Source organism: Stegodyphus dumicola, chromosome X1, assembly GCF_044657685.1.
Source record: "Stegodyphus dumicola isolate Sdum_Otavi_A_Nest chromosome X1, ASM4465768v1".
NCBI classification, from domain to species: Eukaryota; Metazoa; Arthropoda; class Arachnida; order Araneae; family Eresidae; genus Stegodyphus; species Stegodyphus dumicola.
Window position 1 is genome coordinate 33,649,197 of NC_140780.1, and position 25,291 is coordinate 33,674,487.

The 25,291-nt window shown below is 32.4% G+C and overlaps 1 protein-coding gene across 1 annotated transcript in view; it reads left to right on the top strand.

Annotated features, from left to right (window-relative positions):
* The first annotated feature begins 1,069 nt into the window (after nt 1-1,069).
* LOC118184524 (uncharacterized) overlaps nt 1,070-25,291 on the top strand; it is a 42,303-nt gene continuing 18,081 nt past the window's right edge. The window contains exon 1 of the mRNA XM_035354211.2: nt 1,070-1,325. Within this exon, the coding sequence (XP_035210102.1) occupies nt 1,185-1,325 (141 nt within the window). The 5' untranslated portion in view covers nt 1,070-1,184. The remainder of the gene's footprint in view (nt 1,326-25,291) is intronic.

Genomic DNA, 25,291 nt, shown 5'->3' on the forward strand with positions numbered 1-25,291 from the left:
TTCCAGAGTTTTTAAAGCATCATATGAAATCCATATTAAGTTTTCCTTAAAATTAATTTTGAAGTTACGTCATCATATGATAATTTAAATGCAAATATATATATATATATATATACATGAGATGGTGATGGTATATGAAAAGTTTTCTAATTATAAATGATTGGTTTATATATATGTATATATATATATTTAAATATAATAAGTGATTTTTAATTAGAGCTCTTAATATAAATTGCATTTCGGAGGAAAAAATCATAATTCGCTTACTAAAATTTTTAATATAACTTTTGGTTTAAATTTTTAAACAATTTAAAAAAAAATAAGTGAGAGTTAAAATGAACGAAAATGGCGATAATGCCATTTTCGCAAATTTTCTGTTATTCTGCAAAGAAATGTATGAAGTGTAAATTCGAAAACTGATAATCCGGGGTAACAATATGGCTTTCTATACTATGATTGTTACATACATTATTTTAATTGCTATAATCAGCCTTTCTCATTCACACGAGTAATGTATTACATCAATGTAAGTAAGGGCATCTATTTCCGTGACATGTGCTTTCTTAACATAATGTTATTAAAATTTGAAATCTTTGATAGCCATACAGTGTAGTTGTTCAAATATATTTTAGCGTCAGGAACTTCAGGGAAATGAAACATTCCTGAAAACCTTTTTCTTTTAATATTTCATCCTCTTGTGACATATTATATAAACCGTAGTTTGTATATACTAAAAACGCATATTGATAATATAAAGAAATTACTCATGATGCGGTTTCCTTTTGAATGAGGAAGAAAGTAGTAGGAAGCTTATATTGCTTTGGTATTACATCTAAACATGTCATAATGGGTAAAGCATGTATTGATAATCAGTACTCTGGAACGCGGTGTTTCTTATAACATTGTTTTCAAGTTTCGTTCTTTGAACTTAGTCATCCGAGACATATACATTCGGCCAATCAATGACTTGGGCCTGGAGCTGAATTGTGACTTCTCTTCTTTTTTCTAGCCGCATCTCAAATCCAACCACTAGACAGCTTCCATTCTCGCCCATGTGACCGGTCGGAAATTTCCGGAAAAAGAGCACGGTGGCATCATTAACCTTTTAAAGTACAACTCCTCTCTTGAAGAGCAGGCAGAACACTCTTTCTCACCTTTGCAGTAACATCATTTACAGTCTGAAAATGAATTCCCTCGTCACGCTTTTATCCTGCTGCATGCTGTTGTTGATGTTGGCCAGCGCTAGCGATAAAGATTTGAAACCGAAGGGACTTATGAGCGAATTGGTTCAAAAACCCATTTTTTACGCTGGAGAAGTGAGATCGGTAAGTAAATTTTTTATCTTTAGAAATTTTTTATCTCATAATATAATTATTCCATCTCTCAAAAGGAAAATTTTGTGAAACATTAATACAGAATTTCACTAAGCTTGTACTCGAGAGGCTATTCGTAGCTAAGTTAAAAAATATTACTAAAATGATCTAAAATTTGTTTTGATGAAAAAATGATCTAAAATTTGTTTTGATTTTCATTTTAGATCAAAACAAATGATCTAAAATTTGTTTTGATCTAAAATGATCTAAAATTTGTTTTGATCTAAAATGATCTAAAATTTGTTTTGAATAAATATTTATGCTTGTTATTAGGGAATGCATGCAAACACATTTAATGATAAATACTGCTTTGTAAACTCATCAACAATCGCACATGAAGCGTCTCAATTTAACATTTGTGTTAAATTCCGTAATTTGTTGAAATACATGAGCTTTCAAATTAATGTATTTGCAATAAATGTGGTGTTTCACAAGTAAAAGTGCGTTCAATCTATAAATAAAATTTCTAAAACGATCGTATCAGACCGAATAACTAAATAACGTTAAGTGCAGTTTCGTAAAAAATAAAATAAATGGAATATGTTTTCATGTAAACTATACTGCTTTAAAAAATAATCCAACAGTTTGTACTATAATTTTGACTAAACTGGTATTAATATCGTAGACTGAAAATGAAATGAATTTATGAAACTAACTTTTTATGCAAGTTAAGATTACTAGTGTAATTACATATGGTATTGCCGAGATTTAGAAATTTGTTTTCAATTTCTCTGAAACACGGATATTTAAGAGATTTTATTTAAATTGCTCATAACATTTCAGCAATATCAACATTGAAGCAAAACTGAAAAATGTAAGAAATATCTATGTATAACTAAGAATAGAAAATTTTATAAGGATAATTAACTATGTCTATAAATACTGAAGAAAAAGAAAATATGGAAACATAACATCTTGTTTCCCCAAAGATTTCTGTCTGAAATGTTTACTTTAATATATAAACGAAACTGACTATTTATAAAAGGAAAAGACAACTATGTTTTAATCAACACATATGTTATGCCTTCCCATTTGAAAATAAAATGGAGGTTATAGTTTCTTATATTCTCGTTAATTAATCAACGAAACCAAAAACTAGTTAAAGGATATATGATATATATATACATTCAAATCTTTACAACAAAACATTGCAGAATTCTATGATTGATATTTTTCCTAACTGTTTATCGGGTTCAGAGTAATATTGCAGTTCATGGAAATTCTTTATGCTACAAAATGTAAAATAAATTTTTTTAAACTAGCACATAAATGAATTCGATCCGTGAATGATTTTCTTTCTGATTACAAATGCATATACGTGTATACTTATGTCTATACATTCATAGACGCAATGTATAAATGTAATATATCGAAAAATAAAATCATTTAAATCCAATACGTATTTAATATATGCTGTGCTATCAAAAACTCTATTGGATTCAAACGTTTTTATTTTCAATATTACCATCCGTTGTTGCATGTAATAGTGCTCAAATGGATATTGGTATCGAACTACTTCACTTGCATTATATATTTTATCTCTCTCTGTATCTACACTAAATCTCTTCTATCTACACTAAATGAGTCTACAAATGCTTAGGTTCTTAAAATTTGAGATTTTAGGGAAAATAATTGTCGTTGCTTAAAGTCCAAGTCTCATAGAAAGCTTAAAGTCTCATAGAGTTTCTGAATGCCTTTTTAAACTTCAAAAATTCTTAGTTAAATTTTAAAATATTCTTATATTTCCTCGTTACTCTTTCCTGAATTTCTGAAATATTTATAAAATGATAGTGTGTTTCCCTTTGAAGTTTTGTTTCTCTCTGATTTCCCTCTGAAGCAGTCCGAGGATGAAAAATCGGATACTGAAATCAGTCCAAAGCTAACAAGTCTGGCATGGAGCGCTGATAATGGAGAATAATAACATTATTTTTTCTGACTGCTTAATATTTGCATTGTGCGAAATGCAGTTATTGATAATGATATTTAAAGTGGACGAAAAATATTATTATTGCTTATTATTCAATCTTTGAATCTGTAACAGTAAATATCGGTGGTAAAAATATCAAACAAATAATTACATTTCAATTTTTTCCATAAATATAGGATATTTTGAAAATAATATGACGAGACATGTTTGTAATTGACAGCCTGGGATTATTTGAGAAAACTCACTTTCATAAGGTGTATATTCATATACTATATATATATATATAATCAAAAAATTAAATTGATAAATTAGAAGAATCAGATTAAACCATCCCAGAAAGAAGCTAAAATTGTATAAAGAAACTTTTCACTTTTTAAATGTTTAAATCAGAATTTAATATGATCCTTTACTACCTTTGAAAATTTTTTATTATTTATTTAAAGTGGGATTGTATCTTGTGGAGTTACTTTGTATGTTTAGACAATAAAAGTAGAACGTAAATCCTGTTTCTAAAATGCAGTTTATTTTATAGGTAGCAAATTACTTTTGATTTGCATCTTTCATTCAGGATAAGTAAAATTATAGTACGAATGTAAAGTTAAAAATCAAGGAAATCATACCGATGAAAGTAATATTTACAAAATGCTGCCTGCTAAATTTTAAAAACTGCAAATAAATTTCACTTCAACTATAAATCTAGTAAAATAATTATAGCCTCAAGGCACTGTAACTCATAGCAAAAATAAACTGCTTTTATAATACATCACTTAAACGTTGCATTAGCGGTAAAAGAAGTAGTCAGAGAGTTTTAAATAAGAACGTGATCAAACTTCAGGATCCTGGATAAAGAATGGTCAAAGATAGTATATATATTTCAGTCTTCTCACATAATTTGCATAGACTTGTGGCAGCGTTAGAACTAGCTTAAAATGAAATATCTGTGACAAGAGGAGTAAGAAATGTCATAGATCACTTGGGTTAGACTAACTTTTGACTATCGATAAATTAAATCTACAAGTGAGATTTAATTTATCGATAGTCAAAAGTTTCCAAAATTTTAAAAATCCGAATTTATAAGGTGTTTTCTCTCTCCTTTCCATGTACCTTCATGGTGTAATGGAAAGCACATTCTGTGTAATCATGAGGTGTAGAGTTCGAATCGCGTTTTTTTTTTTTTTTTTTTTTTTTTCATATTTCCTGCTTTGATGACTTTTATAAAGTCATTCTTAATGACTCTATAAATTCATGAATAATTGCTATTTGAGAAGAATAATTTAAACCATCCCTTTAGCATTCTTTTTTCTAAAGATATGCTACTTGAATACTCTATAAGTTCTTCATTAAGTTTCTCTGAATTTCTGAAGTTACCTCAAAAATGAGTCTTTTCTTTTTGGGAAGCAATAAATTGCTTAATGGCAGTTGCATTGTGCTGAAGACCATTGTCATGCAACAAAAGTTGTTTACGTGATCGACATGTTAAATTCTTTTCAGAAGTCATTGTATCATTTTTACCAATTACCCGCTTGCGCCGTCAGCTACCTAAATTAGTTATAAAAACATACGTATAAATTACTTTGATAACATCTAGTGTAATTTTATGGATCAAGACAATAATTCATTGTAAAAGGAATGAAGAAATACGTTTATTGCTTTTAAATGGCTTAGTTTGTTAATGAGTAACAGGTAAATTACATATGAAACAAAAATTAAATAGCCTACGCTTTGTCGAATGGCAGCGGACTGGATCATGAAAGAAAATTTATTTTATTATATTATTTTGGGAAGTGCAAACACATTTCTTTTAAATAGCTAGATTTCCTGATTAAATTTGTAGAGCAAATACCTTACGATTTTCCAAGTAGGAACATATTCCTTATATAGTCCCCAAGTGGGAACATTTTCCTTGTCTTTATGGTTCAGTGTAATAACATAGGTATGTTGCGAAGTGGCAGCACATTGCTTTGAATTGTTTGAAAAATAAATATCTTGAGCTTTGCCAGGTGGCAATACATCGCTTTTAAATCGCTGGGTTTGTTAATCAAAATTTCATTAAATTCGCACAAAAAATTAAATTTAGGATAAATTTGAAATTCAAAATTTGGTTTGCATATGTACAGGTGGAGGACCATGTGTGTTGGAAATTTGGTAATTCTAGGTCCCGTCTTTTATCTACAATGTAAGGAACATACAGTAAAGCATACACACATACATATAAACATGCAAACAAGTTCTTCATTACTTATTAATAGAGATAACACGGAATTTATTACCTACCTTCAGATACAAATTTTCGGTGAATTACAGCCTCTATGCGAGAATCGAAGATCACAATCTCTATATAAGACATAGAGGTGGAGTTAAAATTTTCTTGAAGAAAATCGAGATAGGATAGCTATTTTCACTTCAGTCAAACCTTAACATGTAGCAATTCGAACTTTCTTATATCTATCTAAGACAGCTATTTTATTTCCTTCTGCAATACATCTTTCGCAGAGTTTTTCCTAGCAGTATCTTTCTTGGCTTTAAGTCAATCTGCTATCAAGTCACAGATGACAACGTTTTAGCAGCAGCTGCCAAGTATTTCAACTTTTCGAGATTTTGATGGGCTACCACTTCCTAGTTCATGCATTCGGATCTCTCTGCTCTTCGTGGCACTGTGAATACCAAAAGAAAATATTAGATAACGCCAATGTTTGATTTCTTTAAGCTACGTACAGTAACAATAACACACAGAAAAACGTAATTACCCGTTTTGTGCATTTAGTTCCATTAATACTAATTTGTTATTTGTGCTCATTTAGTACCAACTTTTTATAGAAATTGCAATCTAAAAATTGCATCATTTGTTATTTACAGATGAAAATCATTAAATTGGAAATGCGATAACTGATAAACTGTTTTACTCATGGGGTAAAAGCAAAACCTGATACATGAAAAAATTAAAAACAGTATTTAAAATGTTGAAACTTGCATATGAAGTGAAATGCTGCCCAATTGTCTTCGTGTCAAAAATGATGAATAGTATTATGCTCCAATTACATTAGTTATTATTTTAACTTACATGAGCTTACAAATAGATGTTTTCTTAAAGAGGTCAATTAAAACTATTGGATTGAATACCTAAAAGAAATACATACGATTACTCAATTTGTTTTTACATAGTTTTATTTTAACCGCTGCTTTAATTGCTGCACCGCACTGAGTCTATTTATTTACAATTAAGTAAGAAATTAATAATGTTCCTCGCAATTTCTGTGATTGTTTTCTAGCTATGTACATATACGACAGAATTTGTTTGGTGTTTTCTCACGAAAGTTATTTTTAATGTCTATTATGATACATTTGAGAGAGTATTTTATTGGCATTTGTTGGTTAAGAAAGAATATATGTTTCTTCTTTCTTTTTGGAGGGGGGACGGACATAAACAAATATATTCTGAGTAAAGTTTTATGTGCTTGGGAGAAAAATTTCGATAGTAACCCGAATAATAAGATACATACGCCTAAAAAGGCCTTGCAATAACTAAAGTAATTTTCCTGCAAAACTAATAATAAAAGCGATAATAAATACTTATATTATCTGGAACCCTATTTATTTAAGTGATTAAACAAAATGGAATTTTCTCATTAAAATGAAGTTCAAGTGAAAAACTAAAAGACTTACGAAATGCTGTTCGCGTAATTCTTTCCTGTGATGCTGAGTGAAAAATTAGCAATAAAATCGACTAGCGGAAGTATAAAACGTTTTCATATAAAAAATGGCTTCTTCATAGTTCATTGGCTGCTGCAACGGTAAAACAAAGCGTTACAAGTACAGTATTTGTATCCAATTCCAATGACAAATATGGCTTTTCTGTTACGAAAGACTGGCGAAATGGCGCTGAGCATATGAGAATTTTTATGAACAATTGTAAATGGCGGCAAGTTCATAGCAAAATGTTAATGACCTTGCATACAGGCAACAGTTTTTTCACTTTAGAATTCGCAATTTTTTTAGTTAATCCAGATCTGAAATCATAATTAAATCACACTTTCACATTGATGATAACGAAATTCAAGTAGATTTTTATTTAAGAAAAATGATTTAATAATTTATTGTAAAAATATCTTAAAAATTTGAACTGCAAAATTTTCTTCTCTACGTTTTAAAATTAAGCTGTGCTTGGAAAACTCACGTGCTCATGTACGTAATTTTGTAACGAATGCGAATCTTTACGAGAAAGCAAATCTTTTTTCAATTAAAGTCTCCTATATAGCTAATATCTCACTGGGTATTTGATTTGCACTTATATATCTTCAAAAATAGCTATTCAAATCAAATGATGCGTATTGTATTTTTATATTACATTCTCAGTAATTGAAAATAAGAAGCATTGGATCTTAACCAATGACCTATTAAACATTGTTTTCCTTAGTTTCTAACACAGTGTGAAAATAATACGCTAGAGTGAACTTTAAAAAATTAGTGGATAAATTACAGAATAAACTTTAATATTTCAAATAAAGACATTTTTCGTAAAAACTTCTGTTGTCATTATAATAATAAATTTTGAAATGTAAAAAGCATTTGCCCTCGTCTTTGTCTAAGTTTTAAAAGTTTTGCATTAGATTTTTAATACGAATTCTAGTATTTTCCTTAGGGAGAACTAGTCAAACCATTTCCGATCATATTCGCCATTTTCTTGCAAAGTACGAAAAGCAGCTGCTTAACCCTTCTTTCCGAATGAGCGTACGATTGACTGGTTGATTGACGTTTGACTGATTGCATTTCATACTTAGCAACTTTCCGAAAACGCTTAAAGCTTAGAATTTCTGATATAAATATCTTCAATGAAGCACTTTCACAGCCAAAACTTGCAAAGCAAACATTTCTCTTGAGCAATGTTGAATTTTTACTCCTGCTGCATTTTTCTCTATAATCTGGTAATCGAAATTATGAGCCTTCTATAGAAACTCATCGTAACATAATACTAAAGTCATTCACCTTTTAAATTTCCTCCAATATAAAGTCGCAAATGTTTACCCAGTACTTCGATATTAAAATCATGTGCTGCAACCACAAGCGATGTCAAATTTGACCTCTGAGCTATTTCTTTAACCAGGTGTTCAGCCACGTGTCGTGAGGATTAAAATGACATGCGTAGCAATAATAATCCTGAATGGTAAAATAAGACCTTGAAAGGGACAGAATTTCTATGCTTTAGTTGAGGGCTGAAAAATCAAATATTTAAAGCAGGTGTATGAATTGGTTGCGAACTCTTTTGTCTTCAAATGACTTTTTAATGATGGGCGACAAAGACTTTGTATTTAGCTAATTTGTGTGGGTAGGAAGCTATATAGTTTACCTTGACCAACTAATGGCTTCGGGTCGGGCGGGTAAACAATACGTGACAGTCGTGAGAATTCAGAGACGTTGGTGATTGTTTAATGATTCTGGCAAGAGATAAAAGCCACTTTTTTGCCCTTCTAATCTGCATATACAATGAATCAGAAACGTTGGGCTTTTGTGTTCCTTACCCAGGGCTTCTATAGATTTAGCCCCTTGGAATTCAGTTTCATTAGAGTTTCATTTAAAGAGGTTATCATTTGAATTTCAGACACGAAGGAAATGTAGAAAAAAAGAATATGTTTTTATATATATATCTCGATTTCCGGGAGTAAACTCCAAATGTATAGAAAATAATTATATAAGGATTCCCATGAATTCTATTTATATTATTCGAAATTTACTTGATTCACTGCTATTTAAAATTGAATTAAATACTTACAAATATGTTACCAGTGAGTGATGGGAAGGAAAACCAAATTTTTATCATATTTTCCGTCAGAACTAATTTTCTTTTCCTTGCTGTACTCAGGTATAATTATTTATACCTGAGTACAGCAAGGAACTGAGGCGTCTATTGCCATCATTTGAAGACAAATGCATAAAATTCTGAATAAACCACAATACCTTTAATGGCAGAAGCAACTCAAAACCAAAACTGTGCGCATAATATAGAGATTCGCAGTATGCGAAATGGACAAATGCATACTAAATTTCTGTACATACTTACCCTCATCCGAATTCATTTTTTGTTCCGTATCCAAGCGTAGTAACAATTAGATCACATTATTAAACTATTTCGTTTCATTACTTACAATATATTCTCTTAATACTGGAAAATTGATTTTTTTTAAATTTATTCGTTAAATGCTCCGCTACTCCATGTTCAACGGCAATGATTCACTTATCAGTTTTTCCACTCGTTGGTTGCACTCCTTTCATTATTTGCTTCAACCGTCAATACTTGAGACAATATCCAATATGGATCCAAACTTAAGATTCATGAAGTAGAAGTTCTTTTAGTTCGGGAGTCTTACTTGCTGGCATATGGAGCTTTAACTCATTTTCTTTAGTTTCACTACCTTCTAAAAGATAAGCAAGTAATTCAACCTACCAAATAATGAGTGCATCCGTAGATTCTTTTGGATGTAGCTTATCGTTGTTGTCTTGTTGATGAGATGCCTAAGTATAAAATGATATTCAAAAAGTGATTTATTGCTTCGAAAATATCAGATTAAGAATAACAGGTGTAAACAACTCATTTGCTCTTAAAAAGCTTTGTTTTCAAAGAGCATTTTTGGAGGGCATAGTGCTAACTTTAGATTAGATAAACTTATATATATATATATAAAGTCCAAATTTATAAAAAAAAGTCCAAATTTGTGTAATACTAACTTAAATGTCCTTCAAACCCGGCTAGACCCTATTAGGCCGTCTTTGAAAATACGATAAAGTCTTATGAAGATTTTAAATAATCTTTTTATTTCAGCTTAAGCTTAACAGATGGCACAATTTATGCTTGCAGTCAAACTCAGCCACTTGCGGGTATTAAATTAACAGCAAACTGATTTACAATTTAAAATGGATTCATAACCTAAGATTGCACAATTTGGCCTAAGCTTGGCTCAGACTTTAATGGTACGATTTAACGTCGGTTAGCAAAATGGCAAATGTGGAATACGAACGAACAGAGCTGCACAAGAGGAAATAGAGGTGCGAGGGTCGATGTTAAAAGTTCTCTATCCAAAACTCTCGCCTTAAATAGTCTTAATCATTTGTATCATGGTGAGAGCTAACGGAAAAGAAAAGTAATATTGCTAATAATAAAGAAAAGTAATAAATCATAAAAATGGGTTAATTAACATAAACTTTATTACAAAACAAAGAATTCGCTTGTAAAATTTTCGAGGCTGACTTGCTATTGGGAAACTTGACCACAAAATATAAGTTAATAGCCCTTTTTTTTTTCAATGGACTTATTCACGAATTTCTTTCTGAGGACAGTTTCTTCGCTGTGGAATTCCTTGTCTGTCAGTTTCTTTTATGTGCATTTGTCTGTCATTACGCATATGTAGGAGCAATTGAGAGAATTACCCAGAAACCTGTTCCAGCTCGTTCCTAGTATCCTCTGATATAGCACACTGCATTACTGGTCAAATGCAGTCTCCGAGTAACTGTACTAGGGGTTCGAGCAATGGGTTGGCTCAGACCCAGGAAAGAGACATCACCAGTATGTAATGAAGACTAAATATCAAAGGAATCTTGTACACTACGAAATTTGTTCGGCTTTGAGACTTCAGGCCAGAGACATACAATTTAAGTGATGACTCGGACAAAAACTGAGTGGCCTAATAAACTCTCCAAGGATAATTCAAAATTTGTTTTAAAATCAGAAAATAGACATGTAAGAATCTAAAGAGAATGAATTATTTACAATCAGTCCATTAACACCATTGAACGCTATGCCTTTAATTACAGTAATGCGATGGAAGATACTGCATCTTCTTTGATACATACTTCCATACGTTTACAGAGAAAACTATGACAGCGAGAAGGTATTGGGACCAATTCACTGAATATTCCGTGATATCATTTAGTAACAGTGACCCTGATTTTCTTTTAAACTCTCGTCTGCAGGGTACCCTTATAGAAACTATCTTGACCTGTCAACCCACTACGGTCACTCTCCAAGAGCTACGAATTGTCATTCTACAAAAATGACGGTAACATCCTCTTGCTGCAGTGGATCAGCTGATTGATAGGATGAAATTTCGATCGAAAAACTAGTATCAGAGTATGTCCCATTCCATGTTCAGGCTGCTTTGTGCAGCATATAAAACCTTTTCCTACTACACTGAACGTTAGGTAAGCACTAAGAGGGTTAAATATATACCTGCAGGTATTTCCTTAATTTTATTTTTCCTTCATGAATAGATAACTCAAGTGATTACACTCTTATGAAATATGGATTTCCACAAATCACAACTTTTTGTATAAGCTGAATGTATTGCCGTGTGCTTCATTTTTGAATAGCATTGCTCACTTATTGGGAGATACACTTTCAGGACATACATAGAACTTTTAAGTATTTAAAATGACTTAAAAGTGGCTTTAAAAAGGTAAGTGTTTTCGAAACATGATTTTTTTCCTGTTTGAATATCTGTTTATCTTTTCAGTTTCCTTGCTTAGATTTTTAAAACGTAACAAATACACTGCTATAAATAAACTGAAGCATTTACTTTCAGTATATAGCGTAATAATTTTAATATTTTACTACAAATATTGATTCACATATATCTCATTAATTTTTATTTCACGTTGAATTGTCGTGCATTAATTAAATACACGAAATGCGTAAATGCTATTTTCTTATTCATATAAAAGAAGTTCATAAGAATGCTAACTATTTTTGATGGTATGAGCTGTATAATTTTGGAATAATTCAAATATATATTTATTTATTTATTTTCATGTCATTTTGTCCTCTTTTGCTATTTTTCTACGCTTATGAAATATCGAAAGTCAAAACATAGCAGTTTAAGTGTCACATTGATCTAACGTTATAACAGAAAAATGAAAATGTATTTTTTATTAAATGTAGAATAATGTTTAAGCTTAGCGGGAGATCATTTTTTTTTCTTATTTACAAATTAGAAAAATATTCAAAATATTTCTAAGCAAGTAGACGTTTCAACTCAATAGTAGCACCATTTACACATGACTAATCGTGAATACAGTATTATAATTATGGGTAAAAGCCAGTCTTTCAGAAATATAAATTAGTTGCTAAAGTCATTTTGTCATCACAGAAAGATTTATCAAGGATTTATTACTTTGCAAAACCGTAAACTGATAAATTCATTCTTTGCTTAGTTGCTGTCATCTAGTTCAGTGTTATAAAGACTGTCACCTTTCAATTGAGTTTCTGAATGGCTATTTCTTATTCTCCCATAAAAATGTTGATGATGTTCATTTCTGTGAATTTAACGGGTAGTGGATATATTCATTCAGTAGCGTTTTGTGCGAAAGTACTGAGTGATTAATTCTAGATATGTTGCTTTCAGTACTTTCTTTGTTTTATTTTTGTTGCTTCACAACCTTCGTCTAGGACATTTTTAAAAGCATAAAGAAATACTACGTAATTTTGATTTGTTTTAGTTTCCAGCTATCACATGAAGGGGATGCACAGAAATCACTTAAATGCTCTGAAAAACACAGAATTGATAATTTTATGCACAGTTACAGATAATTTATATGTTATTTTCTAGACCAATCAGATTAATAAAAGAAATCATACACGGATATGGCAAGAGAGGGCACCAATCTAAAATTCAAATGAAAATAAAATTTGCTTCCAGGAGAAGGCCCATCATGTTTGTGTCCGTCGAAATATGCAGACTTCTTGTATAATCTAGCAACCAATCTAAAGGACAATTTTGCTTTAATTTAAATAACCTGCATGCATTAATCATAATTCGTGTTTTCTTGCATTACAGGTAGGGCAAAAGTTCACCTCGAGTTAAAAGACAAAATTCTCGAGTAAATAGTAAAAATTCACGAAGCTTTTGCAACTTTGTATTCATACTAATAGTTGCTTGATCTAGAAGCTACATTAACATTTCAAGGAGAGGGGGATATTTCAGAAATGAAATAATAATACAAATACCCATACAAGAAAATTATATTACAAATGTAAAAATAAAAATAACGTTACGTGTTTTAAAATATAAATTTCATTTTTAAGTTCTGGAAAGGTATTCAACATCATTATTTTAGATCAAGCTTATCATTTAATTAAATCATGCTTTTATACATTGTACTGTATGCACACAGATTTTTTTGATTAAGTAGCACTTTTTTAAAAAAGAAGATTTCGGCATCAAAACTGTTTATGAGTACTGACGGGCAACGAAGTTCGAATTGATGCAACTTCGAAAAATGACTTCTTGCATTTCAGAAGTTCAGCAAAGCTTAATTCAATCTTCTAGTTTGGATTTCGGAACACAATTACCTTACAGTTTATTTTTGAGGAAATTGAACATAAATTAGCACAAAAATTACTTAAAGAGAAAACTTATTTAACAAGTTATTACAACGTGAATTAGAAATAATAAGGTAAAAAATTAAATCTTCAAATTTATTCGAATTTTACCGAAAAATCAGAATTCGCGAAATCATGGAAAATCTCTTAATATAGTCAGAAATAAACACGAAAATTTTACTTGGTTTTTGGCACAATTAATTCAAAAATCCAATAAATGAGTTACTAAAAGTTACTAATTCAGAAGTCAAACAACAAAAATCAGCGTTAATTTACAAAATTTTCACAGGACTAGTTTCGATGGTTTTACCGAACCATCATCTTCAGCTTCAAAACCGCAAGATTTTGATTTGAAAAATGATTTGCGGTTTTGCAGCTGAAGATGATGGTTCGGTAAAACCATCGAAACTAGTCCTGTGAAAATTTTGTAAATTAACGCTGATTTTTGTTGTTTGACTTCTGAATTAGTATTTGTTCGGCGTGTTATTGTGTCTTAATTACTAAAAGTTATTAAAAATAAATCCAATAAATGAGTTATTTTTAATAACGACACGTAACAGATAACAGAATAATAATACAATCATCTTAAATAACAGACATAAAATAAATAACAGAGTAACACAATCACCTTTAAATTTTATTCATGTTTATGAATTTGTAGTAGTTTTACTACAAATTTTGCATATAAGTATCCTAATATTGTAGCTGTAAACTAGTGTGTGGAAGTTTTTCAAGAGCCTTAGTGAAATGTGTGTGTATTTTAATTATGGCAAAGCACACTAGGGCTATCTGCCTAAGGGGAGGGATGCCTTTCGTGGAGGACTTTCTAAGGGAAACTGGCTCGTATACACGTTACACATGGAGAAAACCACGAAAACGCCCATGCAGCCAGCCTGTTCGCGGGATTCGAACCTCGGACCGAACTACCAGTGTTCAGCGACTTTACCGCTCGGCCGCTGGTGGGCCCCTTAGTGAAATGTGTGAGATTTATGGATTATTTATATTTCCATATATATGTGCTTGTGTGTTGTGTGTGTGTGTATGTATGTATGCAATGCATGAAATTCCATACATTAGGCATGTATATATGTATGTATAAATCAAAAACTTTTAGAATGAAAAGAAAAATAATAAAACTTTTAAAGATATGCTTATGATTCTTTCAATAAAAGTATATTTAAAGTAAAAGTTTTCATTAGGGAGGAAAATAACTTTTAATTCCCTATACATGTAGCAAATAAACTAAATTCTACACTATAGTAAAAGAAAGTGATAATAATATAAAAGTAATTTTCATAATAAAAGGAAATAAGAAAAATGACTATTGCATAAAACGAAATTAAAATTATCCTTAGTAAATATGTAACTAAGAAAAGGAAAAATTTTAGTTATGACCACCATTAACCAAATACCGCTGACAAACTAAAAATGTAGGTTGCAAACTGATTGGAATGTGTTGTTATCTTCATGGGTGGCAAAACGAAAACTAATCCAGACAATAGTTCTTTCTGAACTTAGTAATGAATAATTCAATAAAAGACACTTTGATAAAAAAAATTGTTAATTTAGTCAGTTTAAAATTATTTGCAAAAACAGGGTAAAAGGTGCAAGCACAATGATAAAACGTACAAAAACCGGAGTCTTTAACAAAGGCAATATACATGACGTTTAATAATGTATACTACAAATAATTTTTGTTAGAAATATCACATGTTGCTCTATGTTAGGTAATACTACAATGGGAAAATCTGTAATTGCATGACGATGTAGTACAAAGATATAATTAATTAAAGATTGTAGGAATTCTATTATTACATGTCCCTCGATTTTATTTCATTATTTTAGTAGCATTTCATTTAACTTATTTGCAGCAAGATTAACTGCATTGTTTTCTACAATTACAAATAATAAATTTTGTATTCAGCTAATAACTCTTTTTTCTTACTGTGCATTAGTTCTGAAAAGTTTTATTTGTATTTGAAAAATTTTACTTCACTGAGCTTAACTTTAATGTTTACTAGGCACATAAACATAGTTTAATAACTAAAACAAGATTATTACATTTCTACTTAATTGACCAGCTCCTTTTAGTTTTATAACTAAACTCTCATAATAAATAAGCATTCCTTTTCATCGACGAAATTTTGACGCAATGTTGATATCAAATATACTCCTGTCCCCAAAAAACGTTAAAAACATTTGCCAGTTATTATCATGACTTTATACTTTTCTTCCCGAAGTAAAACAAAATCAAAAGTTTGAAATTTCTTAACTGTTGGCTATTGCTTACATTAGCTTGTTTTTTATGCCCAGTTCATCGCATATTATCACTTTTCTATAAGTAAGAAGGAAATAAATGAAATAAAAATAATCACACATTAAAATTTCATATCATCGAGAGCAAAAGTTCTTTTAATTGTTTATTTATTTACTCTTATTAACCCGTTAAAACGTTTTCTGACTTTTAAACAATCAGTGTTTCCGCAACCCGTTTCGCAAGTCATTGAAGTCGAGTTAAGTAACTAAAATGTCTACCGCGTTGTGTTCGTTATTTGATATGCAGGCTAAGTTTGCCCTCTTTGAAGACACGATTTATCGTGATCCAGCGAGTGTCTGGACGGATTCGTATTCCCAGCAGATACATAAGCAGCAGGTTTTCGACTTGCCAGCACCAGTTTTATCTGATCTGTCTTACAATTTTATGCTCTTTTAACATTAGAGAAGGGTTCTTCGACCCGATCTGATTCCTGTAGATAAGGCGCTTTGTAATTTTCAGCGAGGGATAAGGAATTTTTCATCTTATCTATGCCACACCCAAATATCAATTTAAAATTGAAAAAATAACTGATGAACTCCATTGAACCACGTTTATTAAAGAAAAATTCATTTAAAAAGGCCTAACTTACTATGGTTATGCTTTGGGATATATTTTAGTGATGGATGTTTTTAGAATAACAAACTCACACTTACGTTGCAACACGTTGAAAAGCGGTGAAAAATGCTTTTAGAGCTACTGCGTGTTTTCCATGGAAATCTACCGATTCTGTATAATTATATACATGAATCTCTGTATGATTAATTACAAATAACTATACTTAGACATCTTAAAATGTACAATAAAATGCATCTAGAACTAGTCTTTTGATCTAGAACTTCCTATCGCATCCATTTGTAAGTGGAGCAAGTAAATAAGGTGACGTTACGTCTTCCTTCAAATAGGCGTTTTTATATAGTGTATTCCTTATTAGCTTTCAGGTTCTTTCTGTATGTGTGATCCCCCGTTTTTTAGTTCTAGTGGATGAAATATTGAAATAAAATACCATAAATGCAAAACAAAATTTCTCTTATTTGATGTACTTCACCTACAGGTAAAAAGGCAACCCAATTAAGCAAATTTTCTGAATATTCAGATTGCCCGTAGTATTCATTAGTTAGTATATTTAGAATTCTCCTGTATTAAGTATATTTTATCTTAAAATGAAATTATCAATTATCACGGATGTAGTACAGACCAGCCTTTCTCAAACTTTCTCCAAGTCGGGAAAACTTTTATAAACTAGTATGTTCTCAAGACCACCTTACTTTTGTCCCCTCGAAAGCAATTTTTTAGCATATGTTTACTTACATTGTTACATGTTATATACCAGTATACTTACATTTTTTAAATAAAATTATTTAAAATTCACTTAATATTATATAAGCAGTTAAGGTAATTAAAAGAAATTTATATTTGTTTTTAATAATTCAAAGCTATTAGAGTTTAGATAATCTTCATATTATTAACTAAAAATCAAATACATGCTGGTACTTACATTGATAAGAGGGCTGAGCCAACCAATTTTTGCATAGCTATTATATGTTTGGATGTATGTTGGTAAGAAGCACCACAATAATAGTGCTTTAGATCCCGTTTCAGTTACTAAGACTAGAGTAGAAATCCATGGACAGGAATAAATTTCGTAAAATGTCAATCTTGGGAGAAAACAGGGTAGACGATTTCCATACGTAATTTCCTGCTGCATGATCCTTACAAAACGCTAATGATGCAGGTACTCAGAAAACACATCAGCTAATTATAACTTTGAAACTCTCCCTAGCCAATGAAAATGAAGTCGAACACAAACTGATCTTAACCAAACCTTCGTACTGGAAATCAACATCGTGTGACCCAGACTATGGAGTGACGAAGAAGTTAGGAAAGAACAGTTGGAAGAGGTTGACATTAAACTCATAACTGACTAATGCAATCTTCCAATAGGAAACCTACCTGCTAGAACATTTCTAGTTATAGTCCTAAGACAAAAGAACATTGGACTTTCTGGGAGTCACTCTATATTCGAAACGGCATATTGTATCTGAAGTTCGATTCGATGATGGAAGAGCATTTCGATTGCAGCTGATACTTCCAAGATCCCGGATTGCGAGCGTCTTTAAAGAATTACATAGTAGCCATATAGGAGGTCACTTCGATGTAATGAAGCCTTTGCATAGAGTTCGAGAGCGCTTCTACTGAAGTAATGAAAGGGCTGATGTGCCAGTCACGCTATGATTGTGCAGGCCAGAAAGGAACGAAGAAACAGAGCGTAGGGAAGATGCATCGTTACAATATAGGAACACCCTTTGAAGGCATGGGATCGGTACCACCAATTGATGATGGCAACAAATACATCCTCTTTGTCATTAATTATTTCACCAAGGAGTCTGAAGTGTATCCTATTCCTGATCAAGAGGCTATCACGGTAACAGAGGTAATGATACAGATTTCAGATCTGGGATAGCCCTTTTATTTACATTCCGATCAAGGAAAAAATTTTATCTGGGCTGTAACGTAAAGTATTCGGCATCGACAAAACCCAAACGATACCTTTACATTACCAGTCAGACGGCATGGTAAAGAGGTTTAATCGAACCATACTTAATAACGTCTCGTTCGTGGTTTCCAGAAACCAAGAGGACTGGGACAAAAAGTTACCTCGGTTTTTACTGGTCTATTCCAGTGCTGTCCAGGAGACTAACAGTTATTCCCCATCCTAGATGCCCTTTGGCCGTGACCTTCGTCTGCCTTGTGATCTCTTGTTTGGTCGCCCTCCGGATGTGCCTCATCGCCTGAATAATACATCCAAGATCTCCAGGCACGGTTGGAAGTGATGCACAGTTTTGCACGAGAACGGGTCAGCTTGACAACGGAGAAGATCCGATAAATACGAGGGCTACAGAACATCCATTCAATGAAGGTGACAAGATGTAGTTGTGGAATCCGGTTAGAAGGAAAATACTCTTTTATAAACTACAGTCACTATGGTATGGTTCTTACACAGTCCTAAACAGACTGACAACGTCTTAGCTCGGATCCGTGAGTTCTCGAAATCTAAGTCGTTCATTACGACATGCTAGCCCATTACTATGGCCATAACACGTAGTCCACATTGTGTATATAATGTAAATAGTATACTAAGATCATGGTCCTATTTGTAAATTTTCGCATTTGTTTATTTGTTTAGCATTTGATTTGTTTTGCGTCAGAATTATTGTTTTAGAATTGTATTGATTGATTTCCTGTGGAAATGTATTCAGCCTCAATTGAAGTGGCTTGTATGCGAAGAGGATTGGAAAGTTAACACTAAAAATATCTAATATTAAGAAAGGCTGATTTATTGATTGGTTAATTAGTTAAAGCAAAGCACGCGAAAGCTAACAGCAGAGGGGAAAGATGCCCTCTGCTGCTCTCTGGGAGAAATCTATAAGAGAAAGTAGCTCATATTTATGTTTCACATTGAAACAGTCGAAAAAATCCCAGTCAGAGGGTTTGCGAGATTTGAATCTGAACCTGGTTCAACTTTCTCATACACTCGACCATATCAGGAAGTATTAAGAAAGGAATTCGTCTTATTTCAAGATCTTTCTCCTGTTAGTATTGTTGGGACATCTATTAAGGGAGAGGGATATAAATTTTAGTTTTTGAAAAATCATTCCTTAGCTAATTAATGGCTTTCTCAAAGCACTTCATTCTGTATGCAAGTGGTCATCACCAATGAACATGAAACGCATTTCTCTAAAGTTAAAATTCCACGAAAATTTATGTTTTATTAATAGTTTCAACGAAGTATAACGGAGTCATTCTAGCTTCGCTCGTGTAACTGTTCATGATAATATTCATAAAATGATAAAAGTGAAAAGCATTTCTTGAGTGACCAGTTTAGTTGAAAAGCGTATTTTAAACAGCGACATCATTTTATACACATTCGCAGTAGCATGCAGGAACTAAAACCACGTAGTTGAAGGCTATTGTATCATAAACATTCGCACTTTATTTTTTATGCGTGTTGTAGGCAGCCAACTAAGCATTTATTACTAAGAGTTGGAATGGCGTGGCGAGGTAAGTCTGTAATCCTCGCCACGTCATTTCATCTCTATCAAAATTACTGACGTATGCTAAGAACAATGAGGATATAGCCTTCAATTGAATAATGTCTGCAATAAAACGTGGTAAAGAGCTTTCCATTTTTCTACTGCATTATTAATTTATACGATGAAGATAATTTATACGATGCTGTGTTTTCGACGCGAAAACACTGGTGATCGAAATTCTTCGAAAATTATTACTTTCAGCAAAGGAAGTAGTTACATAGCGAAACTGTTTTACGCATGAATATAATTAAGTCTGCGACACTGATTGATTAAGTGCATTGTGATGATACAAAGCATAAGTATTACCGGACAGGATATTCATAGTTTTATATTAACTAATACATTTGTAAGATAATTTAAATTTTCAAATAAGTTATTTTTAGTTTACATGGAGATAAAGAAAGCTTATGTAAACCGAAAAATCCATAAAAAGGAACTTTATGCTTACGCTTATTTGAAAAGCGAGTAATATAAAGCTGTAACATACATCAAGCAAATTCATCGCTATTTATATGCAATCTAAATTTTTTAATGATAATCATTCTACTAGAAGCAATTATTTAATATCATCATGCATAATTTTCATGCATCATGTTACAGCAAATTCATCCAATACCTAGTTTTAATGTATCTGCTAACAAGTACAGAAATTCTACATCTATGAACTGAAGATAAAAACTAAAACTGACAAAAGCAAAACATAATTAATTATAACAGCAAATCAGTATATTTATTTGGCTAAGATAAAGTGCTATAGAACTACAATTTTTCATAAATAAAGCATATGTTAACAAAACAGGAGAAAAAGATACTATGCTAAACACGAAGAAGGGTTTGTATTGATATAAGTAATTGCTTCTATAGTACAATTACTACTACAACTCAGAATATTAGATTTCAAATGTTGTGCACTTCTCTGAGTTTTTGGTTATATTATAAAATATCAGAGGCGTATCTTGAATTTGCATGCTGCTGAATATTAAATTTTTAAGAAGTTATATTAATAAATGGAAGGTAGAATTAGATGTGCTCAAAGATTGGATACAGTATTTGAGTTTTAATACATCGTTAAGCTTTGAATAACATGATAATGAATTTTGCACGATAAAAATTTAAAATACACTAGATTTAACTTCTGAAGTGGTGAAACGGAATTTTTTTCAGGTAAGATTTATAACAGTACACATCCTACAGTCATAATTCAGCTTTGCTTTATTGATACATTTTGCACTGTAATGTATTTCCAAGTATAATCAATAAATAAACTGTATTAATCAATTATTAATTCATCCATGTACCAGATGAAAGCTGAACATTGTGTAATTAATGCTGATATTCACAAAATCAGCTACTTAATATTCTAAATTTTATTTAATACACTCGTGTATTCGTACGAATACTGCTCGTGGGTATACACGTTATAAGTTTCTGGCGTGTGTGTGCGTGTGTATTTAATTATGGCAAAGCACACGAGGGCTATCTGCCTAAGAGGAGGGATGCCTTTCGTGGAGGACTTTCTAAGAGAAACTGGCTCGTATACACGTTACACATGGGGAAAACCACGAAAAAGGGCCATGCAGCGAGCCCGTTCGCGGGATTCGAACCTCGGACCGAACTACCAGTGTTCAGCGACTTTACCGCTCGGCCGCTGGTGGGCCTATAAGTTTCTGTACAAGTTTATTTTCAGTTTTAAGAGAAAATAGAAGACAATCAAGTCAAGTAGTTTGCAGGACTAGTGCGAAACATAATTGTAAAGTTATGCATGAGAGTCAATTTAAATTAAATGTTGATTAGTAGTCGAAGACAGCACAGTTAAATACCAAGTTATGATCCAGTATCCAGTTAATAAAGTAATGAAACCATGCTTGGCGACCATTAGAAATTAAAACATTGTGGGACGACTACAGTGATTTTTCTGTGTGTTGAATAGTAATCGCCCTGTCTGATACTGAAAGTTCTATTAGTAATAAAAGATTTAATAATAAGAATCATGTCTCGGGAGAGATCGAGAGCGATAAGCTTATAGATAAGACTATTATGTCAGACGCGATCAAAAGCTAGGTCTTTCAAAATTTTCACTCGTCTGCCGAGAAATGTTCAGTACTTTCGATTTCTTAAAATTGCTGGAAGTCAAACACAGTTACAATTGCATACAGCCGGATACCATAACGTTGCCAAATGGTCGCCAAGCATGGCGACTTTCGCTAAATTTGGCAACAAAAATTAGTCGCCAAAACCATCACCAGTTTGGAACTAACCTCAATTTTAAACGAACTTAACCTATGTAAACCCCTTTTTGAGGCGATGCTTCGTATTTTGAGGTCTTTTCTGTTACATTGTACAAGAGATACTACAAATTACATATAATTTTACTAAAATTATTAACATGTATACAAAATTCGCAATGCAATTAATTTGCATTCTGGTGAGGAAAACAAAAAGGAGAAGTTATGCTGGAGACTAAAATCATAATAACTGGTTATTTAACATAAGATACACTACATATTATATAAAATTTCGAGAAAACTGAAATTAAAAGAAGAAAATTTCTCTCCATTCAAAGAGAGCTCGCAAATTCGCACTTATTAGAATCAAGTTTTTGCGTATTTTCTTGAAAATATTACAGGTAACTGATTTCGCATTTTTTGATACACATTCTATTTGAGGAAAAGGATTTCTTGTTTATTGGCTTTTTGTGTCCTGAGACTGTGTTTTTAACTGAAATAAACTGATTCATATTTCTTTTAAATGGTATTCATATGATTTTTAACTGAAATTTATAAAATCTTTCCGAGCAATAATCTTTCTGAGCATTCTAATTTAATTTACGTTTTCTACTTTTTAAATTTATCAACTTTATCTAATTTTATCTCCTTGTGGAATCAGAAAACTGATTAAGACCTCTAAAACCGACTCTTGTTTTATGAAGGCATATCCATAATTTACCAATTAATTTACCATTTAATTGCTGTTCTTATTGCTTCTTTACAAAGTTTCACTATTTTCATTTGCTTATTATACTGAAGCTCTATTCGTTACACCTCGTACGTGAAAAGCTGTAAACGTGTCCTAATACTTAAGCCAGAGCTTAATTTCTAAATCAGAAATGCTAGAACTCTATATAGAACGCCATTAGAATTTGAAACAATAAATAAAATAATAGATATATATCAGTGAAAAATGAATAATTAAATAAAATATAAAAGGATAAAAATATAATTAGTAAATTAAGTTAGCAATAATTAAGTAAAAAATGTATTAAAAGGTGACAAAAATTAAATGAATATGAATAAATTAATAATAAATTAAAATAAAGTCAAACAAATAAGTGTAATAAATTAAAGAAATAAAAGTTAAGTATGTGCACAATAACAAAACATGATACAGATGATAAAAGGTAGGTTTTTCTTTCACTTTTATTTTCAAATGGCAGAACAATTATTTGTCACTCGTTTATGGGAAATAACTGAACCTATTAGTCATTTAACCGCATCGTGTCTGCGAACCTCGTATAGAGTACACCACTAGAGGTGGTCTGATATTACGCTCGCCAGATGGCGTAAAGATATACACTCAAGAGCCAAAACATTATGACCAGCCCTACATTTTGCGATAAAAAACGCGCCTGGACGATGTGGAAGGCACGTGATCAGGTGGAAGTGGTATTTAACTGCTGCTGGAGAGTCTGAAGAATCATTCTTTCACTTACTTCTGTGTGTGATGGGAAAGGCTGCGGATCTAAGCGACTTTGATAGAGTGCAGATTGTAATGGCTCGAAGGCTCGGAACAAATATTTCCGAAACTGCACAACTCGTGGGTTGTTCGCGATCTACAGTTGTTAGTACGTATGAAAAGTGGATGAATGAAGGTGAAACCATCAGAAGACACCATGGTGTTGGACGTCCACACGCTATCAAAGAAAAAGGTCGTCGCAGACTGTCTCGCATGGTGAAGCAAAACCGGAGCCAGACAGTGGCTCAGCTGACAGCCGAATACAATTCAGGGCCAAGTAGAAAAGTATCAGAGCACACTGTTCAGAGGACACTGTTGGATATGGGGCTACGCAGCAAACGTCCCACATGTGTGCCTTTGCTGACCAAGCGTCATCGCCAACTGCGCCTGCGCTGGGCCCGGGAACATCGCGACTGGTCCATGGATCAATGGGAGAGAGTTGCCTGGTCAGATGAATCATGGTTTGTCATTCATCACGCCGATGGCCGTGTCAGGATACGCCGTCTTCCAGGCGAAAAGTTGCTCCTTCAATGCACAGTAGGTCATACACAGGCCGGTGGTGGCGATATTATGCTCTGGGGGACGTTCTCTTGGGCGTCTCTGCGACCCGTGGTTGTGGTAGAGCAGACCATGAATGCTACAGGGTATCTTAACATCATTGCGGACCAGTTGCACCCTTACATGGCCTCTGTTTTTCCAGCTGGAAATGGAATGTTCCAACAGGACAACGCCCCGTGTCACAAGGCTACAATTGTGTTGCAGTGGTTCCAGGAACATGATGCTGATTTCCAGTTAATGTCCTGACCGCCTAACTCACCGGATCTCAATCCGATAGAACACATTTGGGATGTCATGGGACGGCAGCTCAGAGGTCAAAGACCAACCAATTCGCAATATCTCGGATTTGCGTGACCGTTGCTACAACATCTGGTACAATCTGTCTCCTGCCATCTATCAAGGACTTGGGGCATCCATGCCACGGCGGGTTGAAGCTGTGTTGCGCGCCAAAGGTGGCCCAACTCGTTATTGACAGGTGGTCATAATGTTTTGGCTCTTGAGTGTAAATAACCAAGCTTTGCATTTGCTGCATGTGCTATTAAAATCCTCACGTAGCTATTAAAACTAGCAATCAGCCACGGCTAACCGCTATTCAGACCAGGGGGGACGATAAAACAAAAATAAATATTTTTATACAGAGAAAATAAGATGCACTTATACCTCAATGCGAGAAACTGAGATGTATGTACAATTTTGGGGGAGGGGCTTCTAATCTATTCAAAGGAATTTTGACCAAATGGAAACTAACCCATAAAAATTTCATTTTGGGGTTCGCATTTTGACAAGGATTTTCATTCTCGGCTGTTGAAGTTTTCCTAGGCATTTTGTTCATCCTGTGGAAATTTAGAGGTTCATTCTTTTGTCTAATACCAGAAACAGTTTTGTAAATTGCTAAATAAAATATGTCATTAATATTTTCTGCTAACG